Source organism: Tiliqua scincoides, chromosome 2 (genome assembly GCF_035046505.1).
Source record: "Tiliqua scincoides isolate rTilSci1 chromosome 2, rTilSci1.hap2, whole genome shotgun sequence".
Taxonomy (NCBI): domain Eukaryota; kingdom Metazoa; phylum Chordata; class Lepidosauria; order Squamata; family Scincidae; genus Tiliqua; species Tiliqua scincoides.
This window is the reverse complement of record NC_089822.1, coordinates 202014764-202039400: the sequence shown is the minus strand read 5'-3', so window position 1 is coordinate 202039400 and position 24637 is coordinate 202014764. Positions and strand designations below refer to the sequence as shown.

Sequence of the window (24637 nt, the reverse complement as noted above, 5' to 3'; positions counted from 1 at the left end):
TGCCCCCTAGGATGCAACGCATATACTGCTTTTCTAACTAAAAAAAGGAGCTAGATGTATGGCCCACATCTCTTTATAACTGCATCATTCAATACAGACAAATATACGGCCTTCTCCTTCAAATTTCAGTGGATGCAGATTGCAAAATTTGAGTGTCACCACCAGTGATGCAGTGGCAAATTTGGAAGTGCTGAAGTTTGTCACAACCCCGTAACTGTATCAAAGGCCCACCCCAGACATACAGGTATCTGAATGGAAAACACATCCATGTGTTTCTGCACATGTGGGGTTTGCGACCACATGTTAACTGCAATCCGGGGTTTTTTTCTTGGCAAAGGCCACACAAATCATCCTCTGGCAGTATATTTGCCAGCTAAAGGGGTCACAGCTCTGAAGGGTTTTACCCTGAGGCCAGGAGTTGACTTGCTCTTGCCTGTGACAGCAGGATTTCTGTTCTGTTTTCTTTGCCAGGATGTATGGTAGGCATAGGACCACGCCCCAAAGCAGGCACACAGTCATCTAAGCAGCTGCTCCTCATGCTTTCACTCAGGGAAACAGACAAATCTCAGTTCTAAACATGACTGTGTATGCATACCTGCACACTTCCTGGGAGTAAGCCCCATTGGACACAATGGAACCAACTTCTGAGTTTGTGTCAGAGCACAATTTCCCACTTCTCTTTCTGCACCCTTTTTATGATGGGGGAAGGAGTCGAAGTTGCTTTTTGACTGGCTAGGGGAATGTTTTGCTTAATGAAGTTTTAATATTTTGTGCACATGCAACAAAGTTGCTCGACACCTATGACAAGCCCCACCCCAACAACAGGTTGCTAGTCTGATTAAAACTCCAAGGAGCCAATCAGATTTTAACAGCCAAAATGGGCAAGATCAAGGGATTGTGCACAGAGTTTTGTCTCTCCAAGAATCATATCTACAGTACTGGACAATACTAGTTGAAACTTACCCATGAAGGCTTTTAGGACCAATATAACTAAAAATAGGAACAAGTTAACATTATCTCCCAACCCTACGTACCATATGCATTGTACATTTTGGGACCCAGATCAGGTCGTACAAAGTAGCTTGGCAACCTAGATGCCAGATTCAGTCTTCCATCCCTCTTAGTGTACTCTGGAAGAGGAAGGTTCTCCATAAGATCCTCAAACCTAAAAACAGTATGTACCATATTAGATGCTGGATAAAATACAAGGGCATACTTCCTGTATCACAGACCTAGTGTGACAAGGATCTTACCTTGTAGGCATCATGTCTCTGAAATCCTCTCCTGGAGGCCAGTCTTTTAACTTGAGGACCATAGGATGTCCATCATCTGCTCTCAGGCGCTCTGCAAAAAAGAAGTTTCACTAGGCTTATATGCTGCTCTCCCGCCCTTAGCTGACTTTTCTCTCAAGTCTACAAAATAAGGAAAGGCGAGCAACTAAGTCTGTAAGGGATATTCAAGAGAATGCAGCAAAACAGAGAGATCTGGGTTCAGATCCCCCCTCAGCCATGATGCTGGGCAATTCACCATTTCTCAGGCTAATCTTCTCCCACATTATAATGAGAAGAATAAAGCATGCGCTTTTTGTCACTTGTGAGAACCTTCTTAACTGCTTAGTTGTTTTAATCATTTAGTTATTTGATTTTCTTTGTAAACCACTTTGCGAACTTTTTTTGTTGAAAAACGGTATATTATTATTAAGAATATTTATATACCGCTTTTCAACAAGCGTAGTTCACAAAGTGGTTTACACAGTAAAATAAAGGTTCCCTGTCTCTAAAGGGCTCATAACGTTAAAAAAAAGAAGGAAAGCCAGCAATGGCCACTGGAAAAGATGCCAGGCTGGGTAGCAAGGATTATTTGTTAATATTAATGATTTGTTAATAGCAATTAAGAATTTGTTAATATTGTTAATTATGGAACAATCATCATTAAGCATGCTTAAATTCATGTAGTGACCCAGATATATGCAAATGAAAAAGTAGATTTAAAATTTGACAAAAGAGTCTATAAAGGGGCAGTAGAAAAAGGAAAATTAACTGGATCTCGCTACTTCAAAGTCCTACAACTATTAGGGGAAAAAAGTTAACCGCAAATTCATTCAACTTAGGGCGCAATCCTGAACTGGTGCTGGGCAAGTGAAAGTCCCCTGCGCTGGCCTAAGAGGGTCGCAAATGTGCCATAAAGCATGTTTCTGCCTCCTTCCGATGCGAGCCCCAGGCTGGGTGAGTTTGCACTGGCCTTTCCAGGCCAGCATGGGAGTCGGGGGGGGGGACCAAGGGGAGGGCAGGGAGGAGGCATTTCAGGGTGGAGGAGGGCAGGGAGCGGGGCTAGGATCTTGTACCGGATCCTAACCTCATTCCTGGGCAGCCTGGGTCAGCTCTTCAGGTGGCGCAGATTTGAGTAGCCCCATTGGGGCTGCTGCGGCTCTCCCAGGGGTAAGGGGAATTTTTTCCCCTTGCCTCAGCCAGCCCAAAACTTGCACTGGACACAGCACAAACCAACTGGTCTGTCTGTTCCAGCGCAAGCTGGGATTGCGCTGTATTTCCTGTATCAGCAACTATAGAGATAAAAGAAGGCATTCCGTGATGGGAGAGAAAAATCTCCACCCTTATAAAAATGAATTGCTTAGGAAGGAACGTATGCTGTAATGATTTGTCATATGGCAGTGGGAAATAAATACTCCTATAGGCACTGATTATTAAAAAAACTCACACCAATAAGCTCAATACATTTTCTCAGAAGTACCTTTGAAATGAAAAAAGATTAAGACCTAGATGTTCTACCATTAAACAGAACTTACTAGAAATGATTTCAAAGCCATCCCAGAAGTCACGCACTTTCACATCCGAGATTATGGCGCAGTTCCTACAATTGACCAGATCTACATCCTGATCTCCAAATTCTTGGCTAAATGCATCTGGTTTCCAGAGTTCAGGCTTCAGTTTCTTATGAACACCAGAAACTAGAACAGGCTGTGGAATAATAAGATAAGGGATTATTCTATTCCACTATAACAATTCTCAGAAGACACTGAAAGCAACGCTCAAAGAGTTATTTGTGCCATTTAAAATTCACGAGATATGGATAAATGAGACCACAGAAGGACAGTTAGGGCAGGAATGCATATTGGTTAGCAAAACTGCAACATTTACATAGCCCAGAGTGAGGAGCTGCACAGAATTAGAATGCAGAAAATGAGACACACCACAGCCTGTAACATGTTCACATTTATTCCTTTACAAGAGCTATGTACTCATAGTAATACATAGCCCATCTTCTGTGCAAATAAAAATGGAATTTTAGAGCCTATAAAACTTTTACTCTTATGTTCTTGTGTTACAAAATATCTACTTATGTTACACATATCTACTTACTTTACTCCATTTTTGCTAGTCTTGAGGAAGGTAATGCAAGATATTGCATCCCCACCTCCATGTTGCCATCAATCCTACTAAGTGGCCTCAATTCCCAGTGTTCACAAGGGATTACCTACAAGCTTTCTAGTCTAATTTTCCAGCAATAAGAACTAGAAATCTATGGTTTTTATTTAACTGAAGGTTGAAGTTCTCAGCATACTGAGCCTTGTTCCTAGTGTCAATTTCTGTGTTTTCATCACACATACAAACGCACTATTTTCACCTTGTACCTTACAGAAAATTAACGATTAAACCTTCCATCAATCCCTATGTAGTGGCCAGTTCACTCTGAGATCAATATTAACACTGCCACAGAGATTCAGATTAACTTTACCTGGCCCTGTTTCCAACACTCCCTGAATATCTTCCAGTTGTTTTTGTTGCTGGGGTCATGAAGACACAGAAGTCTTCCATCGCAGAGCCAGGAGTGGGAAGTGTGTGGATCCAGCACATTTAATCCCATTACCATTTCTTTTGCTTCTTTCTGTGTGTCTGCCACACTGCCTGCTCGCTTGGCAGCATCAGACATCTTCTTATTTTCCACCACAGATGCAATAATATGATCAAGAAAGTTTGGCAAAGTGGCTTTGTTCTTGGCCCCCTGGAAGATACAAATTGACACAGCAACTTAAATCATGTGGAAAGTTAGTATGGTGAGCCATATGATCATATCTTTCAACCAATCAGACTCTTGAAGATGAACATACAGTAGGCCATCCTTATCTGCAGGTTCAGGACCAAGGTATGTGTTGAAACCACGTCTGGAGGCTTCAAGGACGTCCTGGATGCAACCGGAAGTTTGGTCGTTCACAGGGCCTCCCCAAGTCTCAGAAGGCCTCCCAAATGCTTTGGAAAGGCACCTCTGGTTTGCTGGCAGGCCCCCCCATACCCACAGATTTGATTCTCTGCAGAAGTCAGTATCCGTACAGGGTCCTGAAACCGATCCCCTAGGGCTCACTGTACTAAAGTGGCTTTAAAAAAAAAAGAAAAAAGAAAAGTGACAGAAAATGGGAAACCAAGGTCTTGAAGAAACCCAGTATCGTACAAGTGTTACTGTCGTACACGCAAAAAGCACTGAAATACAACCAATACCTACTCATTTGAGAAGCATGCTCATGTTGCTGCATGCCAAAGTTCACAAACCTATAATTTGACTGTTAACCCTAGCTCGCATATACCAGGTGGTGCTGTAGGCTTCCAGGGTGCTCTGCAGGAATAATGGTTCTTGCTCTTCAAGTCCAGACTGGGACCAGGATGCCCCCTGGTGGAGGAGACAACATCAGCAGTCTGGCCCTGTCTCCTGCAGAGGGAGGGGCATCCCATACAGTACAGAATTAACCCCTTCCTCTTGCAAGAACAGGATATTAACAGGTAAGAATTCCATTTTTTCCTTTAATTTAAAGGGCCATCAGCTTTGAGACAGAAAATCTGTGGATAATTAGGTTATACCTGTAATCACTTGCATGACTGTCTCTGCAACAGTAGAAAGTAAAAAAGAACTGCTTTTTACTGCTGGTTGAGATCAGCAAGTCTTGAAAATAATGTGGGAGAGAGGTAGGGAACGTGGCAGCAGGGTGTCCTAACTACCACCCTCCAGCCGACGAGGAAGCTGCGGAGGGACTGCAGTCAGGGGATCTCACCCAGGAAGGAGGCGGGCAGAATGAACCCCTTCCTCTTCCAAGAACAGGATATTTATAGGTAAGAAATCCATTTTTCTCTGGAAGAGGAAGGGGTTAATTCTGTACTGTGTGGGATATGCCAAAGTTACATATCACCTGGGTGGGCCTGGTGAGATCGCACCATACCGCTGCAAAACTTTTACAGGACCTCCTACCAAAGGCGGCTTCAGCCGAGGCGGCAAGGTCGATTTTATAGTGCCTGGTGAAGGCCCAACTGGCTGCCATGCAGATGTCCTCGAGAGAGGCCATTCCTTCAAAAGCTGCAGAAGTTGCTGTCCCCCCTAGCAGAGTGCGCTGTGATACCCTCGGGAGATTCTACCCCCAGTGCTCTGTAAGCATAAGAACATAAGAACAGCCCCACTGGATCAGGCCATAGGCCCATCTAGTCCAGCTTCCTGTATCTCACAGCGGCCCACCAAATGCCCCAGGGAGCACACCAGATAACAAGAGACATCATCCTGGTGCCCTCCCTTGCATCTGGCATTCTGACATACAGTCACAGTTGGCAACCTTCAGCCTCGAAAGACTATGGTATCGCGCTCTGAAAGGTGGTTCTGGAACAGCGTCTAGTGTGGCTGAAAAGGCCGATTCGGGAGTGACAATCCCTTCCACACTGGGAGCAAGTGCAGTCCGTCCCTGGCCTGTCTCCCTGGCTATGGGCCTTCCTTCTTTGCCTCTTAGCCTCAGACTGTTGGCCAAGTGTCTCTTCAAACTGGGAAAGGCCATGTTGCACAGCCTGCCTCCAAGCGGACCGCTCAGAGGCCAGGGTTTCCCACTTGTTGAGGTCCACTCCTAAGGCCTTCAGATCCCTCTTGCAGATGTCCTTGTATCGCAGCTGTGGTCTACCTGTAGGGCGCTTTCCTTGCACGAGTTCTCCATAGAGGAGATCCTTTGGGATCCGGCCATCATCCATTCTCACGACATGACCGAGCCAACGCAGGCGTCTCTGTTTCAGTAGTGCATACATGCTAGGGATTCCAGCACGTTCCAGGACTGTGTTGTTTGGAACTTTGTCCTGCCAGGTGATGCCGAGAATACGTCGGAGGCAGCGCATGTGGAAAGCATTCAGTTTCCTCTCCTGTTGTGAGTGAAGAGTCCCCATTTCTAAAGTCAGGAGGTTGCGCATACACATCATGGCTTGTACCCTGTAATGGATTTTTCCTCCAGAAACTTGTCCAATCCCCTTTTAAAAGCGTCTAGGGTAGACGCCAGCACCACATCCTGCGGCAAGGAGTTCCACAGACCGACCACACGCTGAGTAAAGAAATATTTTCTTTTGTCTGTCCTAACCCGCCCAACACTCAATTTTAGTGGATGTCCCCTGGTTCTGGTATTATGTGAGAGTGTAAAGAGCATCTCCCTATCCACTCTGTCCATCCCCTGCATAATTTTGTATGTCTCAATCATGTCCCCCCTCAGGCGTCTCTTTTCTAGGTTGAAGAGGCCCAAACGCCGTAGCCTTTCCTCATAAGGAAGGTGCCCCAGCCCCGTAATCATCTTAGTCGCTCTCTTTTGCACCTTTTCCATTTCCACTATGTCTTTTTTGAGATGCGGCGACCAGAACTGGACACAATACTCCAGGTGTGACCTTACCATAGATTTGTACAACGGCATTATAATACTAGCCGTTTTGTTCTCAATACGTTTTCTAATGATCCCAAGCATAGAATTGGCCTTCTTCACTGCTGCCGCACATTGGGTCGACACTTTCATCGACCTGTCCTCCACCACCACCCCAAGATCTTTCTCCTGATCTGTCACAGACAGCTCAGAACCCATCAGCCTATATCTAAAGTTTTGATTTTTTTGCCCCAATATGCATGACTTTACACTTACTGACATTGAAGCGCATCTGCCATTTTGCTGCCCGTTCTGCCAGTCTGGAGAGATCCTTCTGGAGCTCCTCACAATCACTTCTGGTCTTCACCACTCGGAAAAGTTTGGTGTCGTCTGCAAACTTAGCCACTTCACTGCTCAACCCTGTCTCCAGGTCATTTATGAAGAGGTTGAAAAGCACCGATCCCAGGACAGATCCTTGGGGCACACCGCTTTTCACCTCTCTCCATTGTGAAAATTGCCCATTGACACCCACTCTGTTTCCTGGCCTTCAACCAGTTCTCAATCCACGAGAGGACCTGTCCTCTAATTCCCTGACTGTGGAGTTTTTTCAGTAGCCTTTGGTGAGGGACCGTGTCAAACGCCTTCTGAAAGTCCAGATATATAACGTCCACGGGTTCTCCCACATCCACATGCCTGTTGACCTTTTCAAAGAATTCTATAAGGTTTGTGAGGCAAGACTTACCCTTACAGAAGCCATGCTGACTCTCCCTCAACAAGGCCTGTTCGTCTATGTGTTTTGACATCCTATCTTTGATGAGGCATTCCACCATCTTACCCGGTATGCATGTTAGGCTGACTGGCCTATAGTTTCCCGGATCCCCCCTCTTTTCCTTTTTAAAAATAGGCGTGACATTTGCTATCCTCCAATCTTCTGGCACCGTGGCCGTTTTGAGGGACAAGTTGCATACCTTAGTCAAGAGAGCTGCAACTTCATTCTTTAATTCCTTAATAACTCTTGGGTGGATGCCATCAGGGCCCGGTGACTTATTGATCTTTAATTTATCAATGAGGTCTGATTTATCTAGCCTCCACAATGGTCCCCTTTAGCCACCTTGCCAGGGAGGCCACTGAGGCCTTCTTGCTTGGGGACGAGCCAGTAAAGGTGACAGAGTGTTGGTTTTCCTGATGCTCATGGAATGACTGCTTGCAAACAGGTTCAGGATCAGGTGGACAACCTCACGGCTATTATGGTGAACACCTCTGGGTGGAGACGCCACTCGGTCTTGCTGATCAACTTCCAGCTGAGGCAATCCACTGTGATGTTTTTTCTATCCTGCTAGATGTTCCACTCGCAAGGAGGCTAGGTTGCTCTCCGCCCATCGAAAGAGTTTGGAGGCCTCCTGCATCAGCTGCCTAGACTTGGTGCCTCCCTGCCTGTTTACGTAGGCCTTTGCGGTCGTGTTGTCCGTTCTTACCAGCATGTGGGGCCCTTGAATCTTGCTGTGGAACTGTCTTAATCCCAGTCGGATGGCCTGCAGTTCCAACCAGTTGATGCTGTGCTGGGACTCCCTCAGTTCTCAGAGCCCCTGTGCAAATTCGTCCTCCAGGTGTGCTCCCCACCCCAGGAGACTGGCGTGTGGTCACCACAGTCCTAGATGGGAACTCCAGGCTGACCCCCTGTGATAGCCTCCCTGGGGCCAACCACCACTTCAGGCAATCCCTTAACTGCTGTGTTACAGGGACGGGGCGATGCTGTCTCCTCTCCACCAGATGTAGGAAGGGGGAGAGATTTGACTGGAGGGGATGGGTGTGAAACCGGGACGAAGCCACCACATCCTGACAAGACACCATGAGTCCCTGTAGAGTGGTGAGTTGCATAATATCCACCTCCTTTTTCCCCATGATGGCTTTCAGCAGAGTCTCCAAGGATCTCTGCCTCTCCTGAGAGAGTGAAATGTGGAAGGTCAATGTGTCGACCCACATCCCCAGGTGCTCAAACTGCTGTTGAGGGACCATCGAACTCTTTTTCTCGTTGATCAAGAAGCCATGTCTGCGGAGGCAGTCCATGGTGACCTGTAGGTCCCTCAGTGCCTGGACTTTGGTCTGAGATTTCACGAGGATATTGTCCAGGTAAGGAAAAGGCACTATCCCCTGCTGTCAGAGGTGGGCCATCAGGACCTTGGTGAAGACCCTCAGAGCTGCTGACAACTCAAAAGGCATCGATCTGTATTGAAAATGAATGCCCGTAGCAGAACCTGAGGAACTGGCAGGAACCTGAGGAACTGGATAAATCTAAAGAAGACAGGAAACTTCCCTCTTCAAGCGCTGCTATAATTGAATGCCAAGTTTCCATTTTGAACTTTTCTCTTCTTCAGGAAACGGTCCAGCCACTTCAGATCCAAAATGGCCCTCATTTCCCCGTTTCTCTTCAGGAAGAATAACGAATACACCCCCCGACCCCTCTGGGCTACAGGCACTCTCTCTATTGCCCTGATGTTCAGCAAGTGTTGGATGGCATCCAGCTTCTGCTGGTGTTTTAAGGGGTCCCTGGACACCAGGACCCGCCAGAAACACTCTGGGGGGGGACAGAGGAACTCCAGTGCGTAGCCTTGGGAAACCACATGAAGGACCCAGGCGTTGGAGGTGATAGCCCGCCAGGAGTCCACAAAGCCAAGGAGGCACCCCCCCCCCATAGGGCAGGGGGTGTCTCCAAGCTTGGTGCCATGCCCCCCGGGGGTCCCTGGAGGGCTTAGGGTAGTGATTTTCAACCTTTTTCATCTCACAGCACACTGACAAGGCACTAATATGGTCAAGGCACACCATCAGGTTTTTGACAACTGAAAAGGCACACCGTGCTGCCAGTGGGGGCTCACATCTCCCACTGGCCCTGGCCCTATTAATAAATGACCTTCCCCCAAATTCCTGTGGCACACTTGTGGACCACTCACAGCACACCAGTGTGCCACGGCACAGTGGTTGAAAATGGCTAGCTTATGGGTTTGTCCTGAGCCAGGGCCACTCTAGGGCCTACTTCTGGGGAAGAGGCGGGATTTGACCCACTTTGCCCTGGACTTGGGCGTGTCCCGTAATCTAAAATTGGACCTGAAGGAGAGAAAAGTACTAGACTTTCCCTATCTAGGCTCCTTCTTAACCGAGGGAAGCACCTTGCGCTTATCCTTGGCCTCCACCAGGAGGGGATCCAGGGCCTGTCCAAAGAGCTTACCCCCTTGGAAAGGTACGCCAACCAATCTAGACTGAGAGGCTGCACTGCCATCCCAGGCATGTAGTCAGATGTGGCACCTTGCAGCCACGTTAGAAGCCACGGCCCTTGCAGTCAACTGCAGCACATCTAGCAATGAGTCTGCTGAAAAGGCAGCTGCCAAGGCTATCTTTTTTAAAGAGCTCTTTGCCCTCTTGGACAGTCCATGTTCTGAAGCTGCCAATTCCTCCGCCCAAAGGAAGGTAGCCCTGGACATAATGGAATTGGCAGCTACTGCACGCAGGGTGTGGGAGGTGACCTCAAAGTTGTGCTTGAGGGAGCCCTCAATTCTCTTGTCACTACAATCCTTGGGACCCCCTTCCCCCTCAGAGGGAAGTACTGCGCTGGATGATAGCGCTGTCACAGGAGCATCCACCACTGGAACCTTTGAAGACTGGAGTACCTTGTCTGGCAGGGTATCATTCATTCATTGTTGGCATCCTTCAGTCTCAGAAGACTATGGTATTGTGCTCTGAATGGTGGCTCTGGAACAGAATGTCCTCTCCAGAGCGTGAAGCCTGGGTAAAGTAGATATGGAGGATAGACTGTTACCCATGCAGCAAATCCCCCCTCTCCACGTCGCTGAAATGGTCCAATGGAAAGGCAAAAGCCAATACGGTTGGTTCCAGCGGCGTCGCAGGAGTTGCCAGAGTGTGACTGTGTTCAGCCATGAACTGCCTCAGGGACTCCGGCTCCGGATTTTGCCTCAAGGTTGACTCCTGAAGCCTTTTCCATAACTGGAAATAGCCACAAGGCAGTGGAGGTTTGGGATCAAGAGTTTTCCTTCTCTTCGATGAGCTGCCTTCCCAGGCTGACAAGTCCCAACTACCTGGTGGCTGTTTAGTCGCCTCTTACAACAAGTACAGCCAAACTGAGGGCCTATTCTTATCCCTAGCCCCCAGGGGAAGGATAACTGCTTGTCTATAAACTGAGAGCTGTGTCTATAGTGGTTAGGATTAGCCCATTCCACATCCAGCATGCGCTGGAAGGCTTCTGGGAAGGGCACAACTGTGGGCTTGATTGGTCCCTTGGGGAACAAGCTGAGGTCCCCCCCTCCTGATTCTGTGTGGCGTCGCCCTTAGGAGCAAGGTTTAGTGACTGGGAAGCCTTGCCCATCACTCTGGGGAACAAGTCTATAGGGTAGAGCCTATCCACCTTCTGGGGCATCAGCATCATCACTGATGCTTTCACTATCAGCATCATCGCCAGAGAGTTCCCCTTCCTCCTTCTCAAAACCAGATGTGTGGGAGGATAAGGAGGCGGAGGGGGATCTGGACCTCCCCCTGGCTTTTCCCAGCACCTCTTAGAGCGCTCTTGTGCTGCTCTCTTGGTCAGCTTGGGCTTCTTTCCCCTCTTTCTGCGTTTAGATTTGGGGGGGGGGAGTCCCCTAAGCACTCACTGGAGGAGGAGAGGGAAGAGCATACGGAATTTGGTGACCTATCCCTCTTCCTGGAGCTCTTAGCCTTCTTAATAGCCCTTTTAATGAGGGAAGGCAGTTCCTTTTTTAACATTCCCCCCATGGCTTCCCTGACCATGGCAGAAAAATCCAGGGGAAGGGGGAATTTGTCTGTCCCTCTTCATTGGAAGGGCTTGGGTTGGGGCTGTCCCCCCCTTGGGGTCCACCATCTGCCCCCTCACCATGTCCCAGGAGTCCCATGGATGGGATGCTTGCCAGTGGCTGCACCTCCATCCCCTTACTCATATAGACGGGCTGGAGGTGCTCCTTTGTGCCGGGGTGCTGCTCCTTGGCTGGTTGCCCTGCTGTTCTACTCGCAAGTAGCCTTCCCCCTCACAGCCAGAGACCAGGGTGGGAGGCTCTCCGGGGTCTAGGATGGTACCGGAGGGGGCCCAGGTGGCGTTTTGCAGCCCGCACTGTGGCACGCTCTCTCTCTCTCTCTCTCACCCCCCGGGGCTTGCAGCCGCACCGGGAGGGATGGAGGAGTGCTGTGCACACCTTGCCTCTCTCCCCGTGTGCACCTGGGGCTGGCACAGGAAGGAACTGGGGCCTCAGAGCCACGCAGGAGGAAAGTGGGGTGGGGGTGCTCTGTATGCAGTTGCCCCTTCTTCCTGCACTCAGCCTCTCCCTCACGGCCTGGGCGGGAAGGGAATGCTCCGCGGCCTCTGTTGTGCTGGAGGAAGGGAGGGAGAGGCGAGGTGCGCCTGACTGCGTGGCGCCTCTCCTGACCCACGCGCGGTGGTATGCATGCTGGAGGAACCTCCAGAGCTCTGGAGGTTGAGGCAGGGGGGAGAGGGAGAAGGCTTACCCCTGCAGTGGCGTGCCAGAGGGAAGCACTCGCCCATGGGGTTGCCTACCCCCTCCCCCCGCTGTAAAAGATGCACCCTGAAGGGTTGGTGCTCTTCTGGCTGGTTCAGTGACTGCCACCTGCGAGGTAGGGCCTGCATAGAGCAGCCCACGCACCCCCCCCCCCAAGGCGGGCCCAATCTCTGCCCAGGAGTAGGGACTGGGTAGAGAAGGGCGATGGGGGAGAAAAAGAGCAGGGAGAGAGGCCAGGAGAGGTCTTCTGGAGGAGGAGGAAAAGTAGAATGCTGAGCTCTATGGAGCTAGCAAACACGCGATCTGTCCCTTATCGTGTCAGGACTGGACTGGGACCAGGATGTCCCCTGGTGGAGGAGATGTCAGCAGTCCGGTCCTGTCTTATGCAGAGGGAGGGGCATCCCACACAGTACAGAATTAACCCCTTCATCTTCCAGGGAAACAGTCATTTAATAATGCCAGAGAGGGCAGCCAGCTGACAATCATCAGTCATTCTCTCTGCAGGCTTCACTCCTCCCTTTCCCCTGAGCACATGAAAGAAGGTTAAGTGGCAGCGATTATCACCTCCTCAATTCTTTCCCCCTCACTAGGGCTCCTGGTGAAGGAGGGATTGCTGCCTCCTAGTAAAGCCTAAGCTCCTGGAGAGAGACTGATTGCCTCTGTGTGCATTTCAAAAGGTCAGCAAGGCTGTTTTTAAACCACCGGAGCAAAGGGACTTTGGGCACAATCCTAACCCCGTGTCAGTGCTTTCCATTATCAATATAAGATCAATGCAGTTCTGAGGTGAAACATTCCCTTACTTTTAGGCGGCCCTTACTTTGTCACTCCCTTAATTTGAGTGACATCCAACTGCAGGATGCAGTACATGTCCCACTGGCACCGCTATGCCACTGCTGGAAAACACTGACATAAGGGGTTAGGACTGCACCCTTTGTTCTTTAAACTGATTTGCTTTAGTGCATTTTTGCATCCAGGTGAGTCCTGGGAATGGAACCCTCACGAATAATGAGACTCAACCTATACTTATTTGCCCTATATAGTTAAATATTACTTACTGCGGAAGCGCCTGGAAAGACAGGAGGAAAAGGGATCCCTGTTTCAGCTGAGGCCTGAGGCAGCTTTCCAGGTCCAGAGTTAAGCAAATCACGAAGACTAGAACCTTCTGTTTTGTTGCTTGAGGCAACTGGGCCCAATAATAGGCTATTGAAAAGCTTTGGAGTTAAGGGGGAGGACTTTGCGTTGGAGTTGAAGGAATCCAATCCAAAAGGTGATTGAGATTCTTTATTGAGCACTGATCTCAGAGATCCTGCTTCTGGAAAAACAAAACACCAAGGAAAATGAAAAATGTAAGATGGCACAAAGTGATAATACACTATATATATTTAAAACCATGTCCATGGAAGTATTTGGGCAGCCATGTAAGAGAGTTTTATGACTATAATTACAAGAACTTCTGTAAGTGGAGCATCTTATGACATAAGATTTATAAGCTACTAATTCAGCTATTTAATCAGAAAAAATAGAAGGGATGAGAAAAAGATGATGAAGGCAAAGCAAGGTTGCAGGAATAGTAATAATATGCATGCTTGATCATTCTTCAGTTGTGAATATAACGCCTGTGGTCATATAAATGACAATTATTCTAGTCAGCCTGGAATGCAATATGCGAATGTCAAAGGGCCACAGTTGTCTTTGTGACCTTCAAAGGTTTAGGTATGTTCTAGCTGGCTATCAGTTTAGGAGACAAGTCTTCCAGAATTCATAGAGGATTCTGCCCTAGCATGTGAGGGAAAATAGTTATAGGGAGGTCTCACTATGCAATCCTGGTAATCTTCTTCAAAACACAGAAGCACATCTATGTTGCTGTGTGCCATAAACCTACAATATGTTGAAAACACTGGGTGGCATCCACAACACACAAAATCCTACCTTTGCATACTAAACCAGCTGATGCTGTACTAACAGCAACATTCGAGCTGGCTTATAACATGGTTCAACTCACAAATGCAACACATCCATTTAAGCAGAGCCAAAAATGAGTTGGACAGTTTAGCCAGCAGAGTTCATATTATGTTATGTGTATGTGTGGTATGGCACATTTACCAGATATCCAACCAGGCATGGTAATTCACTGTTGTACATCTAGAACTTCTCAAAAATCGTTGTTTTTATCCCCCTCTCTGCAGAATGACAACCAGGTTTCTAACAAAATTAAAATCTTCCAGCAGCTCACCTTTTGTTTCTTCTTTTGCCTTTTGTGTTGCTAAATCTGCAAGCCAGTGCAGTGCTGAAGAGGGACTTGTTTCTAGACACAGGGACTTGTTAGATTTTGTTTCACTACTGTTGCTGGGTGCTGGAACCTCTGTCTTTACAGCCTCCTCGGGTTTTTCCTCTGGAGCTTCAGACTTAGGAACAGCATTAGTATCCAGCTGCCCTCCCTCCGCTGTCCCTGACCCACTAGAGAACGTGCTTTCATTTCCAGATGCTGGTACAGCAGGATTCATACTGGGCAGCTGCTGAAACAGGAAAAGACACAAAGAAGTTCAAATGTAGCCTTGGAAATATATTTTAACTAACCAAGAGAAAACAAAAAATTTTTTTTTAAAGTTCACAATATTACTGCTCAAGACTGGTTGTGAGTAGGATGAAACCTTCCAACAGCAATGATGATTGTTTCATTAGCACCAAGCCCACAAAGATATCTGAAACATTCTCACAACTTATAGGTAGAGTTCTAACTAACCAGATCCAACAAGGTAGTAAATCAGTTCTCTCAGCAAAAACTGGGCTAACAGAGGAGATTAGAAGGGCAGATCTAGAAGAAGGGAAGCATTAAACTGAGGGAGAGGGTGAAGGCAAAAGACGGACTGGGAGTCAGATAAGACTCAAGCCACATACACTGGCTTACTTAAATATTTGCCTGGCCCCCTCCTACGTTCTGATCCTTTAGAGACTGCTCATAAATCTCCCAGACTCTGTCCTAACACGACAGTTAGAAACTAAAAAAGTTACACAAGTTCAAGGCACCAAATATTCAAGCACTACATTATGTCAAAGGATGCACAGATGTGCATTAAATGCACAAGTTCTGCATTAAATCGTGATTTTGTTTGTTGATCATTAAATTAAGGCAGAAACTAAAGGCTGTGTGTATGAAGCACTTTGACAATGATTACCTTATAGAGGTAATAGAAATGAGACTCTAGACTTCAAATGCATAGTCTAAGAATCAGTAACAAGTAAAAGTTTAGACATAATCTTTGGCCAGGTGGTGGAAGAATTATGGCACTCAGAGTCCAATCCTAGGGGCTGCAGCGTTGGGTGTTGTAAACACACCATAAAGTGTTTTTCGGCACCCAGTGAGTAAGCAGTGCTGGTAGAAAAGCCTTCACCATCCTGCAGGCTCTGCATCTTGCATCAGATGCATCAGCAACAGGTGAAGGTAAGGTGGTGGTGGTGCCAGGTGGTGGAGGGGAAGGGAGAGTAGCAGTCAGGCTGTCCAGAGGCAGGGAGGGGGTGTTTCTGGGTGGGGGATGGTGGAATGGGGTGGATTGGCCCAAAGTTCTATACAGATTACGTAAGCACAAAATATGACCATATTCTTAGTTCACATACCTGTGAAATTCCATTGGTGACAGCAGGTCGCAGTACAGATTTGTTCTGCCGGTTAATACAAGGACAGTTAGCTTTAATTCCCCATTTGCCACGCGCTGCATGAACCATGTCTCCAATATTATATAGTGCTGGAAAGTTAGAAATACTGGCATGAAATTCCATAACAAAAATTGAAGCTCTTAAAATGCAAGTATCTACTCTGAGAATAAAGAGTCTAGGCCTTCAAAAGCAAGATACCTATATTGTCCCTCAAGTGACTGACAGCACTGCACATAACCAGCTTCTGTTTAGACCTTGTATTATGGAACCAGATACTGTACTACGCTTGTCCTTTGCTGCAGCAATACCATTAGAATCACATCTCAACAACTGCCTTAATTAGCTTCAGCTAATCTGCAAAGTATTACCTGTGCCAGGAATGATCTGTGTTGGCATGAGGTTTTCTGGTTCATGGGACTGCCCCTTTGCACACTTCAGCCATGAGAAAACCTCTTCGTCACCAATCTCCTCTGTCTCTGAAATGGAAAGAGCCAAATCTTTTAATTTTCCAAACGTTTTACTGCAGTAGCATCAGACTAATTCAACAGAAACACAAACATGTCAAAATTTAGTTTTGTGAGCAGCCTTTATAAGACAAAACTGTATGCAATAAATTTACAACTTGAGCATATAATGGGTATCAGGTGCAGTGCTTAACATGCTACTGGAAAGTGCTTGAATACTACAGGTAACAATGCAAGATTAACACCAGAAGCAACAAACCTAGCACTGACATTACTCCCCATTTTCCTGTTGAGAAGTGCTCTCAAACTATGTATGGAACTCTGTCCTACTGTATTGCATTTTAGTTACGCAGGGTCACCAAAGTGCATTTTAGAAGGCCTGGGTAGGCCTTCCAAAGCGCAGGGAGGTCACGTGCAGCCTCCCTATGCCTCTGAATACCTTTGGACACGAAAAAAGGCACTTCTGGTTGTGTCCAGAGGTCCTCTATGGCCCCAACCCACAGATTCAGCTTCAGGTTTCTATATCTGCAGGGGGTCTGGGAATGAACTCCCTGTGGGTACCAAGGGCCAACTGTATGTTGCTCTAGTTCCTGGAGAGGCATGGCTAAAGTTGAAAACAGGGAGAAACTCTCTATTCTCAACAATGCACTGAGGCAGTACGAGTCACAGCAGAGTAAATAGTGGAAAATACTCCCAACCTGTAACACTTCTCCTATCAAACAACATAGCAAAGCAGTCAGCTTAACTATCTCAAAAAACATTCCATCCACCCAAACAGCATACCTTTCTCTCTACATTTTACAGCATTCTCAGAAAGATGTCAGGTACTCACCACTGCGTGGACGATTTTTCCTGAGACGGTAACAGTCCAAGCAAACCCCAAAGCCACATTTGCGACAAACCCAATGAATATTGAATAGTGTTGTTTCGCATACATCGCACATCTCCCTCACACCACGTACTGCTCTCTTCCAGGCCACTTTTTCTAAAAAGCAAACAATTCAAAAACATACATGCTAACAAATTATACGTTACAGCCATTTTTCAAAACTTGGGAACATTTTATTTATGTGCTGCTTTTTTTACAAGACATGCTCAAAACAGTTCACAATTTGGTTTAAATATATTTACATATGTAAGTGGAGGTGGTTTCCCTCCCACTTCTTTTTCCAAGCAAGGATGATAGTGGTGGTGAGAGATTGCAGTTTGAAGAACTCAGGAAACAAACAGGTCAAACTGCATATCTTTGTATTGGATTCAGAAATATTTGCAAGATGCTTTTGGTAAAAGATACTTTATGTTATTCAAACAGCACATGATGCAACCATAAGTTCGGCATATAAGGTTAATCACACTTTAGAAGCATTCTACTAAATTTAATTGACCAACTTGCCTAAAAAATTGTGGCAGCAGCAAGTGTGCAAAAGATCTAGGGACCTTTGTGGATTACAAACTGAACATAAACCAGCAGTGTGATGCGGCTGGAAAAAAACAAATGCACTGCTAAGCTGCATTAACAGAGATACAGAGTCCAGATCACAAGTAGTAACAATTCCATCCTATTCTGGGCTAGTTAAACCTCTCTGGGAATACTGTGTCTAGTTTAGGGCATCACATAAGAAGGAGATGACTGGAGAAGGAAAATCTTAAGGAATGTTATGCTGGAGCAGTTCAGAGGAGGGCAACTAAGATGGTGACCAAGTCCTATGAGGACTGGTTAAAATAGCTTACAGCCCAATCCTAACTTGTGCTGGAACAGGCAGGCTGAGTAGCCTGCGTTGCATCCAGAACAAGTTAGGTGCCAGCTAAAGCACATCTTGGGGTAAGGGGATAGTTTTCCCCTCATCCCATGTCACGCACCAGCCACTCCATGGGGCTATCTGGATCCATGCCAGCAAATTTGCTGGTGCAAATCCAAGCAACCCATGTAAGGCCGATCAGACCTCTCTGCAGAAGCGCGCATGGCCTCTGGGACACCCAGTGCCTCTGGGAACAAAGTGCCAGGTAAGGCGCCGCGAGTTTAGCATCTGGGCGAGAAGAAGGCAAGTGGACCTCTGAGTTTTGGAGAAGGAGAGGACGACAACAAGAAGGAGAAGGTAAGTGTACTCTAACTCTTTGTCTTTCCAACTCCTTGTCTTCTAACTTTAAATCAACCTTAAATCAACACTGAAATTTAGTTTTACCTAAGTTAGCACCTAATCTAACCTAAGCGAGGGAATCTAAAGTCCAGCAAGGTGGAGCACAGGAGCTAGGTGAGGGCAATAAAAATAAATACGTAGGTATGTACATAGGTCTACTCTGAGCAGGAGCAGAGTCCTACTCGTGAGTAAGAGCCCAAGGGTCAGGAACTTGGAAAAATAAATAAAACAGAGGAGGATAAAGTGAAAAGCAAGTTTTTCTATTTTGTTTTAAATTAACCCTATACTTAACCCAAATTAAACTTAATCTAAGTTAGAACATAATCTAAACAGTTCAGTAAATTGGGACACAGGATCTAGGTGAGAGCAATAAACACAAATAAAAACTAGCTTTAGGTTAAAAAACAGTCCAGCATAAGAGAACTGAACTAGGAGGGTAAGAACCTAGGAAGGGGCAGTTCCCAACCAGACAGGGCAATTTAGCATAGTCATTGACCTTTAGGAGGTGATAAGAGCCCCATTAGGCTAATCCAAGCAACCCATTCAGGGGCCTGCAGAGTGGTTTAAGCCCATCAACAGGCTTTTATCTTCCTGAGTTTTTGTAATCTCACCTGGGAATACCAGCCCCCCTTTCAATCAGCAAGGAGGGAGGGAGGAGGAGCTAGCTAGGGGTATAAAGCTAGTGCCTGCCACCACATGAGCCTCTCTGCAGAAGTGTGCATGGCCTCTGGGACACCCAGTGCCTCTGGGATCAAAGTGCCAGGTAAGGGACTGCGAGTTTAGCATCTGGGCGAGTTCAGCAGCAGGGCGAGGAAGCCAGGGCCCCAGACACTGCCCTTCTCTTCCCTTGAGAAGAGGGCTGCTAACCAGTGTAGGGTTTAAGTACCCCTAAATAAAAACAACAAAAAAGCTATGCAGTCAGGCAGCCAGCAGCAGGGCAAGGGCTATCCAGTGTTTTGCATCAAGTGCCACATGTATGACTATATGCCTCTGGGGCATGTCATGGGTGTATCCTCGGTGCAAGGAGCTCCAGAGACTCAGGGAACGTGCCCGCTCCCTTGAAGCCTTGGTGGCCGACCTGGAGAAGCAGAGGCAGGCAGAGAAGGACCATGGGGAGACTTCCAGGGACGATCAGGCTTCGTCCCAACCTCAGGCATGCAGCTCCTCAACTGCCCGGGTGGGAAGTCTCAGGGCTGGAGGACGTCATCCTGGAGAGGAGGGAAACAATCCCCTAGGGGGGACCCCTTCTCCAGGGGACAGGCCCGTATCTGAACGCACTCGGGATACTCCTTGTCAGAAGGGGGGTCGAGGGCTTCTTGTAGTGGGGGATTTGATTACTGGAAACATAGAGACGGGGGTTTGCGATGGATGTGAGGACCGCATGGTGACTTGCCTGTCTGGTGCGAAGGTTGCGGACATCACTTCTCGTTTAGACAGGCTGGTTGACAGTGCTGGGGAGGAGGTAGCGGTTGTGGTGCATGTCGGCACCAACGACATGGGCAAGTGTAGCCGGGAGGTCCTGGAGGCCAAATTTAGGATATTAGGTAGGAAGCTGAAAGCCAGGACCTCAAAGGTAGTGTTCTTTGAAGTGCTACCTGTTCCACACGCAGGGCCAGCTAGGTAGGCGGAGATCAGGGGCCTCAATGCATGGATGAGACGGTGGTGTAGGCAGGAGGGGTTTAGATTCGTTAGGCACTGGGGAACGTTTTGGGACAAGCGGGGCCTGTACAAGAGGGACGGGCTTCACTTGAACCAGAATGGAACCAGACTGCTGGCGCATAACATTAAAAAAGTGGCAGAGCAGCTTTTAAACTGATCCCTGGGGGAAGGCCGACAGGAGCCAAGGGGCATCCGGTTCAGGACTCCTCATCCCTATGGGACGAGGATGGGGAGGTTAGAGAACAACAAGACAAAGGCAGAGTAGAAGAAATTGGGAATGGTAGCGTGATGGGATGTGATAGATGGTTTGGAGGATAGCAAATGTCACACCGATATTTAAAAAGGAAAAGAGGGGGGACCCAGGAAACTATAGGCAGTTCCACCACCATCTCCAACCCCCTATGCCAACCTGCCTCAGCTAGCATGAACTCACTCAGTCCTGGTTGGGATCTGGTGCTTGTCCACTTTGTGAACTTCTTGTTGAAAAGTGGTATATAAATACTGTTGTTGTCAACATTATATTATTAATAATAATGATGATGATGCTCGTGTCAGCCTAGCCTGCTCTTAAGGAGGCGCAAATGTGCCTTACGGCACATTTGTGACACTCCTGGGATGGCCCAGGAGATTTGTGCAGTCAGGATTGAGCTATTAATATATTTAAGCCTGGAGAAGAAAAAATTAAGGGGAAATAGGATAGTGGTTTCAAGTCAGTGTAGCAGTTGTGAACACTGCACAGGGGTTGGACTGGATGACCTCTAATATATCTTTCACCTCTTAACATTCTATGTATCTACTCTATTCAATATATTTTGTTCTGAGTGAAAACTTAGTCACACTTTCATAAATGTGCATGTGATACATATAAGTGATAGATAAAAAAACAGTGCACAAAACTCTTCCTTTGTTCATCTGTTGGACAAATTCATATCAGAGAAAGGCAACTCTTGTCTCCCCCCCCCCCCAAAGTTAAAAAACCAGCAGCTTACGGTGTGGTTCCACCATCATCATTGCCTCCTTCTCAGACATAACTAGCTGGCAGAACTGGTCCCCCACATTGGCCAGAATGTATTTAGAAGTCTCCAGATCAATCCCCTCTGCAGGGGAAGAAGTTGGGATCCATAAACTCATCGCATCAGAGTCACTCTGTTGGGGGTTCAAGAATCCCTCCACTCGCAATATACCCTTCCGAGTAAATATCAGTCTGAAACAGAACAGGATAAGCTAGTAAAAAAAGCACAGCAAACAAGTGGTACAAAAATAGAAAATTTTCTATCCCATAAATTGCATTGTTTCACAAAATATAATACAATATCACTACAATAATCAGTTTGGGTAGTTTCAAAGTTCCAACTCAGCCTGGTCATTAAGTCCTCCACCTCTGCAAAAACTGCCTGCAAAAATCTGAGATTGCATGCTGGGGCAAAGGCTTCCCCCGTCGCTGATGGCAGGAATTTTTTTTATTGTTTTTCCACTCCAGACAGCATCAGAGGCACCAATAATTTTCCTGGTGGCTAGGTCTTGTCAGGTGCCACCTTTTCATCTTTAGAACATGCCAGGAAATGACCTTATGACACATACAGCAATTTCCTGGTATATCCCAAGAAGAGATGACAGTGACCTTCATAAGCCAATCACCAAGAAGAAACAACTTCAGCATGTCAAGCATTGCTGAAGCTGCTGAGACACAGTAAGAACAGAAAAAAGTGCTGATTGCAGAGTTGAGGTGAAAAATGTTGAAAAACTGAAGCCCCACATCAACCACTCATTTACACAAAAGTGAAGGACATCAGCGGTAAACAGGCAAGTGGCAAAAACCAGGACTGTTGTAATAAACCTTTCTGAGAGGTTAATTGGTTGAAAGGTTGGACATTAACCTTTTCCCTTCTACAAAGGAAACTCCTATAAAACCAATTCAAATCTCTTTAGGAATGCTAAAATTAGTATGTTAACCATTTCAGTAGCTTTTTCCTAAGTTTATTTCATATTTAAATTGTGTAATGAAGTGTATCCTATTATATTGTCTTATAAGGCTTAGAATTACTTTTAACTTCTAGATGTTTGGTATGCTTTTACTGCATATTTTCCAAATCAAATATTTCATTTCAGGAGCAGATAACAGAAATTACAGCTTGTACCTGCACTGTAAGTGGGAATAAACACAAGACTTTCCAGTGTACACACTGGACTACAGAAAGTTAAAAAAAGCCTTGGACAAAATTGTCTGGATTTCGGAATAGTATGGATTTCACATATCCAAATAAAGGGTAATCAACCTGCACTTGTGATTCTTGCAGGGGGAAAAAAAATCTGTGATCTTTACACAGCTTGCAAAATTTGTGGGCTTTTAAAAAAGTTTTATTAAATATAAGTTAAGCATGCTAAAGAAAACTCCAATTAATTTGAGGCATCAGAAAAAATGGCCAAAAGCACACTGCTGATAGAGACCACTCTTTATCTCTCATCAAAAAACGAGGAAGGAAGGGCGTTCTCTCTATCACTCTTCTGGAAACTAGCACTACTGATCAATATGTTCCTGAAGACACAGGTTTCTGCTGCGCTAACAGGAAACAGACCTTAGTTAGAAACTAGCATGAATGCTATAGGGCAAGGTTGGTTGAACCATGCCTGAGGGCCAGATCTGAGGTTTGATCAAATCTATCTGCGCTGTGAGTGGACCATTCTGTTCTGCTTTGGCACCACACGAAGTCCCCCTTGTTCGGGAGTCTGTGCAGTTGCATCTGCCTGGACATCCTGTTAAGCTGCCTTCCAGAATGCCAGGCAGATGACGTGACAGCCCACAACGTCCCTGTCCCCCGAATGAGGGGGACTTCATGTGGTGCCAAAGTGAAACAGAAAGAAGCTGTCTGAATGGGGGCTGCTTTTCCATTGCGCAGTGGTGGCAAGTTTGACCACCAATGGTATAGGGGATATGATAGTGTTCTTCAAATACCTGAAGGGCTGTCTTATAGAAGGAGGGACAAATTTGATCTCAACTAATTTGTTCTCAACTAGATCCAATGGGTACAAACTGCAAGAGAAGAGATTCCAATTGAACATCAGAAAAAAATATCCTGACAATAAGGCATCTGGTGGGCCACATGAGCTGAGCGAGATGGGTCCTTGGCCTGATCCAGCAAGGCTCTTCTAAAGTTTTTATTAGCTAGGTTTTAAACGTATAGAACAGAATTAGCTAGCATGGAGGAAGGGAATGGCATGGTACAAAAAACTTGGTCCTCTTGATCCCTGGTTCAAGTGTTGCTCAGCTCCTAGCATTTGCACAGCTGAACCTTCAATTAGTGATATAACCCAAATTAAGAGTTTGAACTATTAAAAAACCAACAATTTCTTTATAAGCAATTTTTTTATAAGCTCCTCCCAAGTCAACTTGTAGGCTTGAAAGGTTCTAAGCAAACAGGGAACCATTCCACTCCAGTACAAACCATCTCCATTTCTTTAGCAGTCGTAATGTCTTCAAAAACAAAACAAAAACACATCACCCAGAAAGATCTCAGTATGCATGAACAATATTATTAACCTACATGCTTCATTTTCACTGCTTCTCCACAAATGAATTAACAGATACTGAATTGTAAAACATGCACTCACATGTAAGGAGAGGTGTGGTTCAAGTCTATAGGATGGATATATCCATTAGCATGGTTTTAATGAATAAACTTATCTTTGCCACTCTAACAGAACTGGTTCCAAGCTAGTTTGGCCACATTTTCCACAACATGAGCTTCCTGCTTAGCAACTTAACCTTTTGCTTATATTATTTACATCTTAACTCTTCACAGTTTTTGAGAAATACACAAAAGATATGACTGTTTGGAAAAGAGAAGTTGTGCAATAAAGTCATCTATTAGCAACTAAAAAAAAATACAGATTTCCAAAATGCCTGCATAACTATTCCCTTGAAAACCAATCCATCTAATAAGTAGGATAGATTTATGTTAATATGGTTTTAATCAATAATTTAATCAATAAATATATCAATAAATATAAAGTTGCCAAAAAAAGCAATTGTTCCAATTTCCTGTTTGCCATTCATGCTTGCATTTCCTACATATCAACTGACTGCTAAAACAAAATACTTTCGTTTTGAAAATCTTTATACTACCTACGAGTATCAACCACAACAGCCATTTTCAGCTGGTGTACCATGAGTGGTCCACAGGTATGTCACAGGAATTTGGGGGGAGGTCATTTATTAATAGGGCCAATGGAAGATGTGAGCCCCCAGTGGCAGCATGGTGTGCCTTGTCAATTGTCAAAAACCTGGTGGTGTGCCTTGACCATTTTAGTGTCTTTTTGGTGTGCCATGAGATGTAAAACGTTGAAAATCACTGAACCACAGCTTCTGGCATTATGGAACATCACCACCCTTGAACATAAGAAACACAACTCAGAAGAGTTAGGTGTACTAGATTGCAGACCATATGCACAGATCTGCCCAGAAGCAAGAGTGATAATTACAGGGAAGTTTCTCTCCATGAGATGGAAAAGTCGGCTGAGATGTTATTTGGT

General features: G+C 46.1%; 1 protein-coding gene across 2 annotated transcripts in view; it reads right to left on the bottom strand.

The window, feature by feature from the left end:
• The window catches only part of KDM3B (lysine demethylase 3B), a 63115-nt gene that overhangs the window by 9240 nt on the left and 29238 nt on the right, over window positions 1-24637 (bottom strand). The window contains exons 10-19 of one of the 2 annotated variants that reach the window (XM_066616047.1): window positions 21097-21311; window positions 17143-17295; window positions 16215-16322; window positions 15808-15935; window positions 14426-14708; window positions 13248-13504; window positions 3754-4020; window positions 2804-2975; window positions 1254-1344; window positions 1035-1165 (exon numbers count right to left, since the gene is read on the bottom strand). In XM_066616047.1, coding sequence (XP_066472144.1) covers window positions 1035-1165; window positions 1254-1344; window positions 2804-2975; window positions 3754-4020; window positions 13248-13504; window positions 14426-14708; window positions 15808-15935; window positions 16215-16322; window positions 17143-17295; window positions 21097-21311 — 1805 coding nt within the window. The remainder of the gene's footprint in view (window positions 1-1034; window positions 1166-1253; window positions 1345-2803; window positions 2976-3753; window positions 4021-13247; window positions 13505-14425; window positions 14709-15807; window positions 15936-16214; window positions 16323-17142; window positions 17296-21096; window positions 21312-24637) is intronic. The other variant, XM_066616048.1, reaches the window with a different exon arrangement.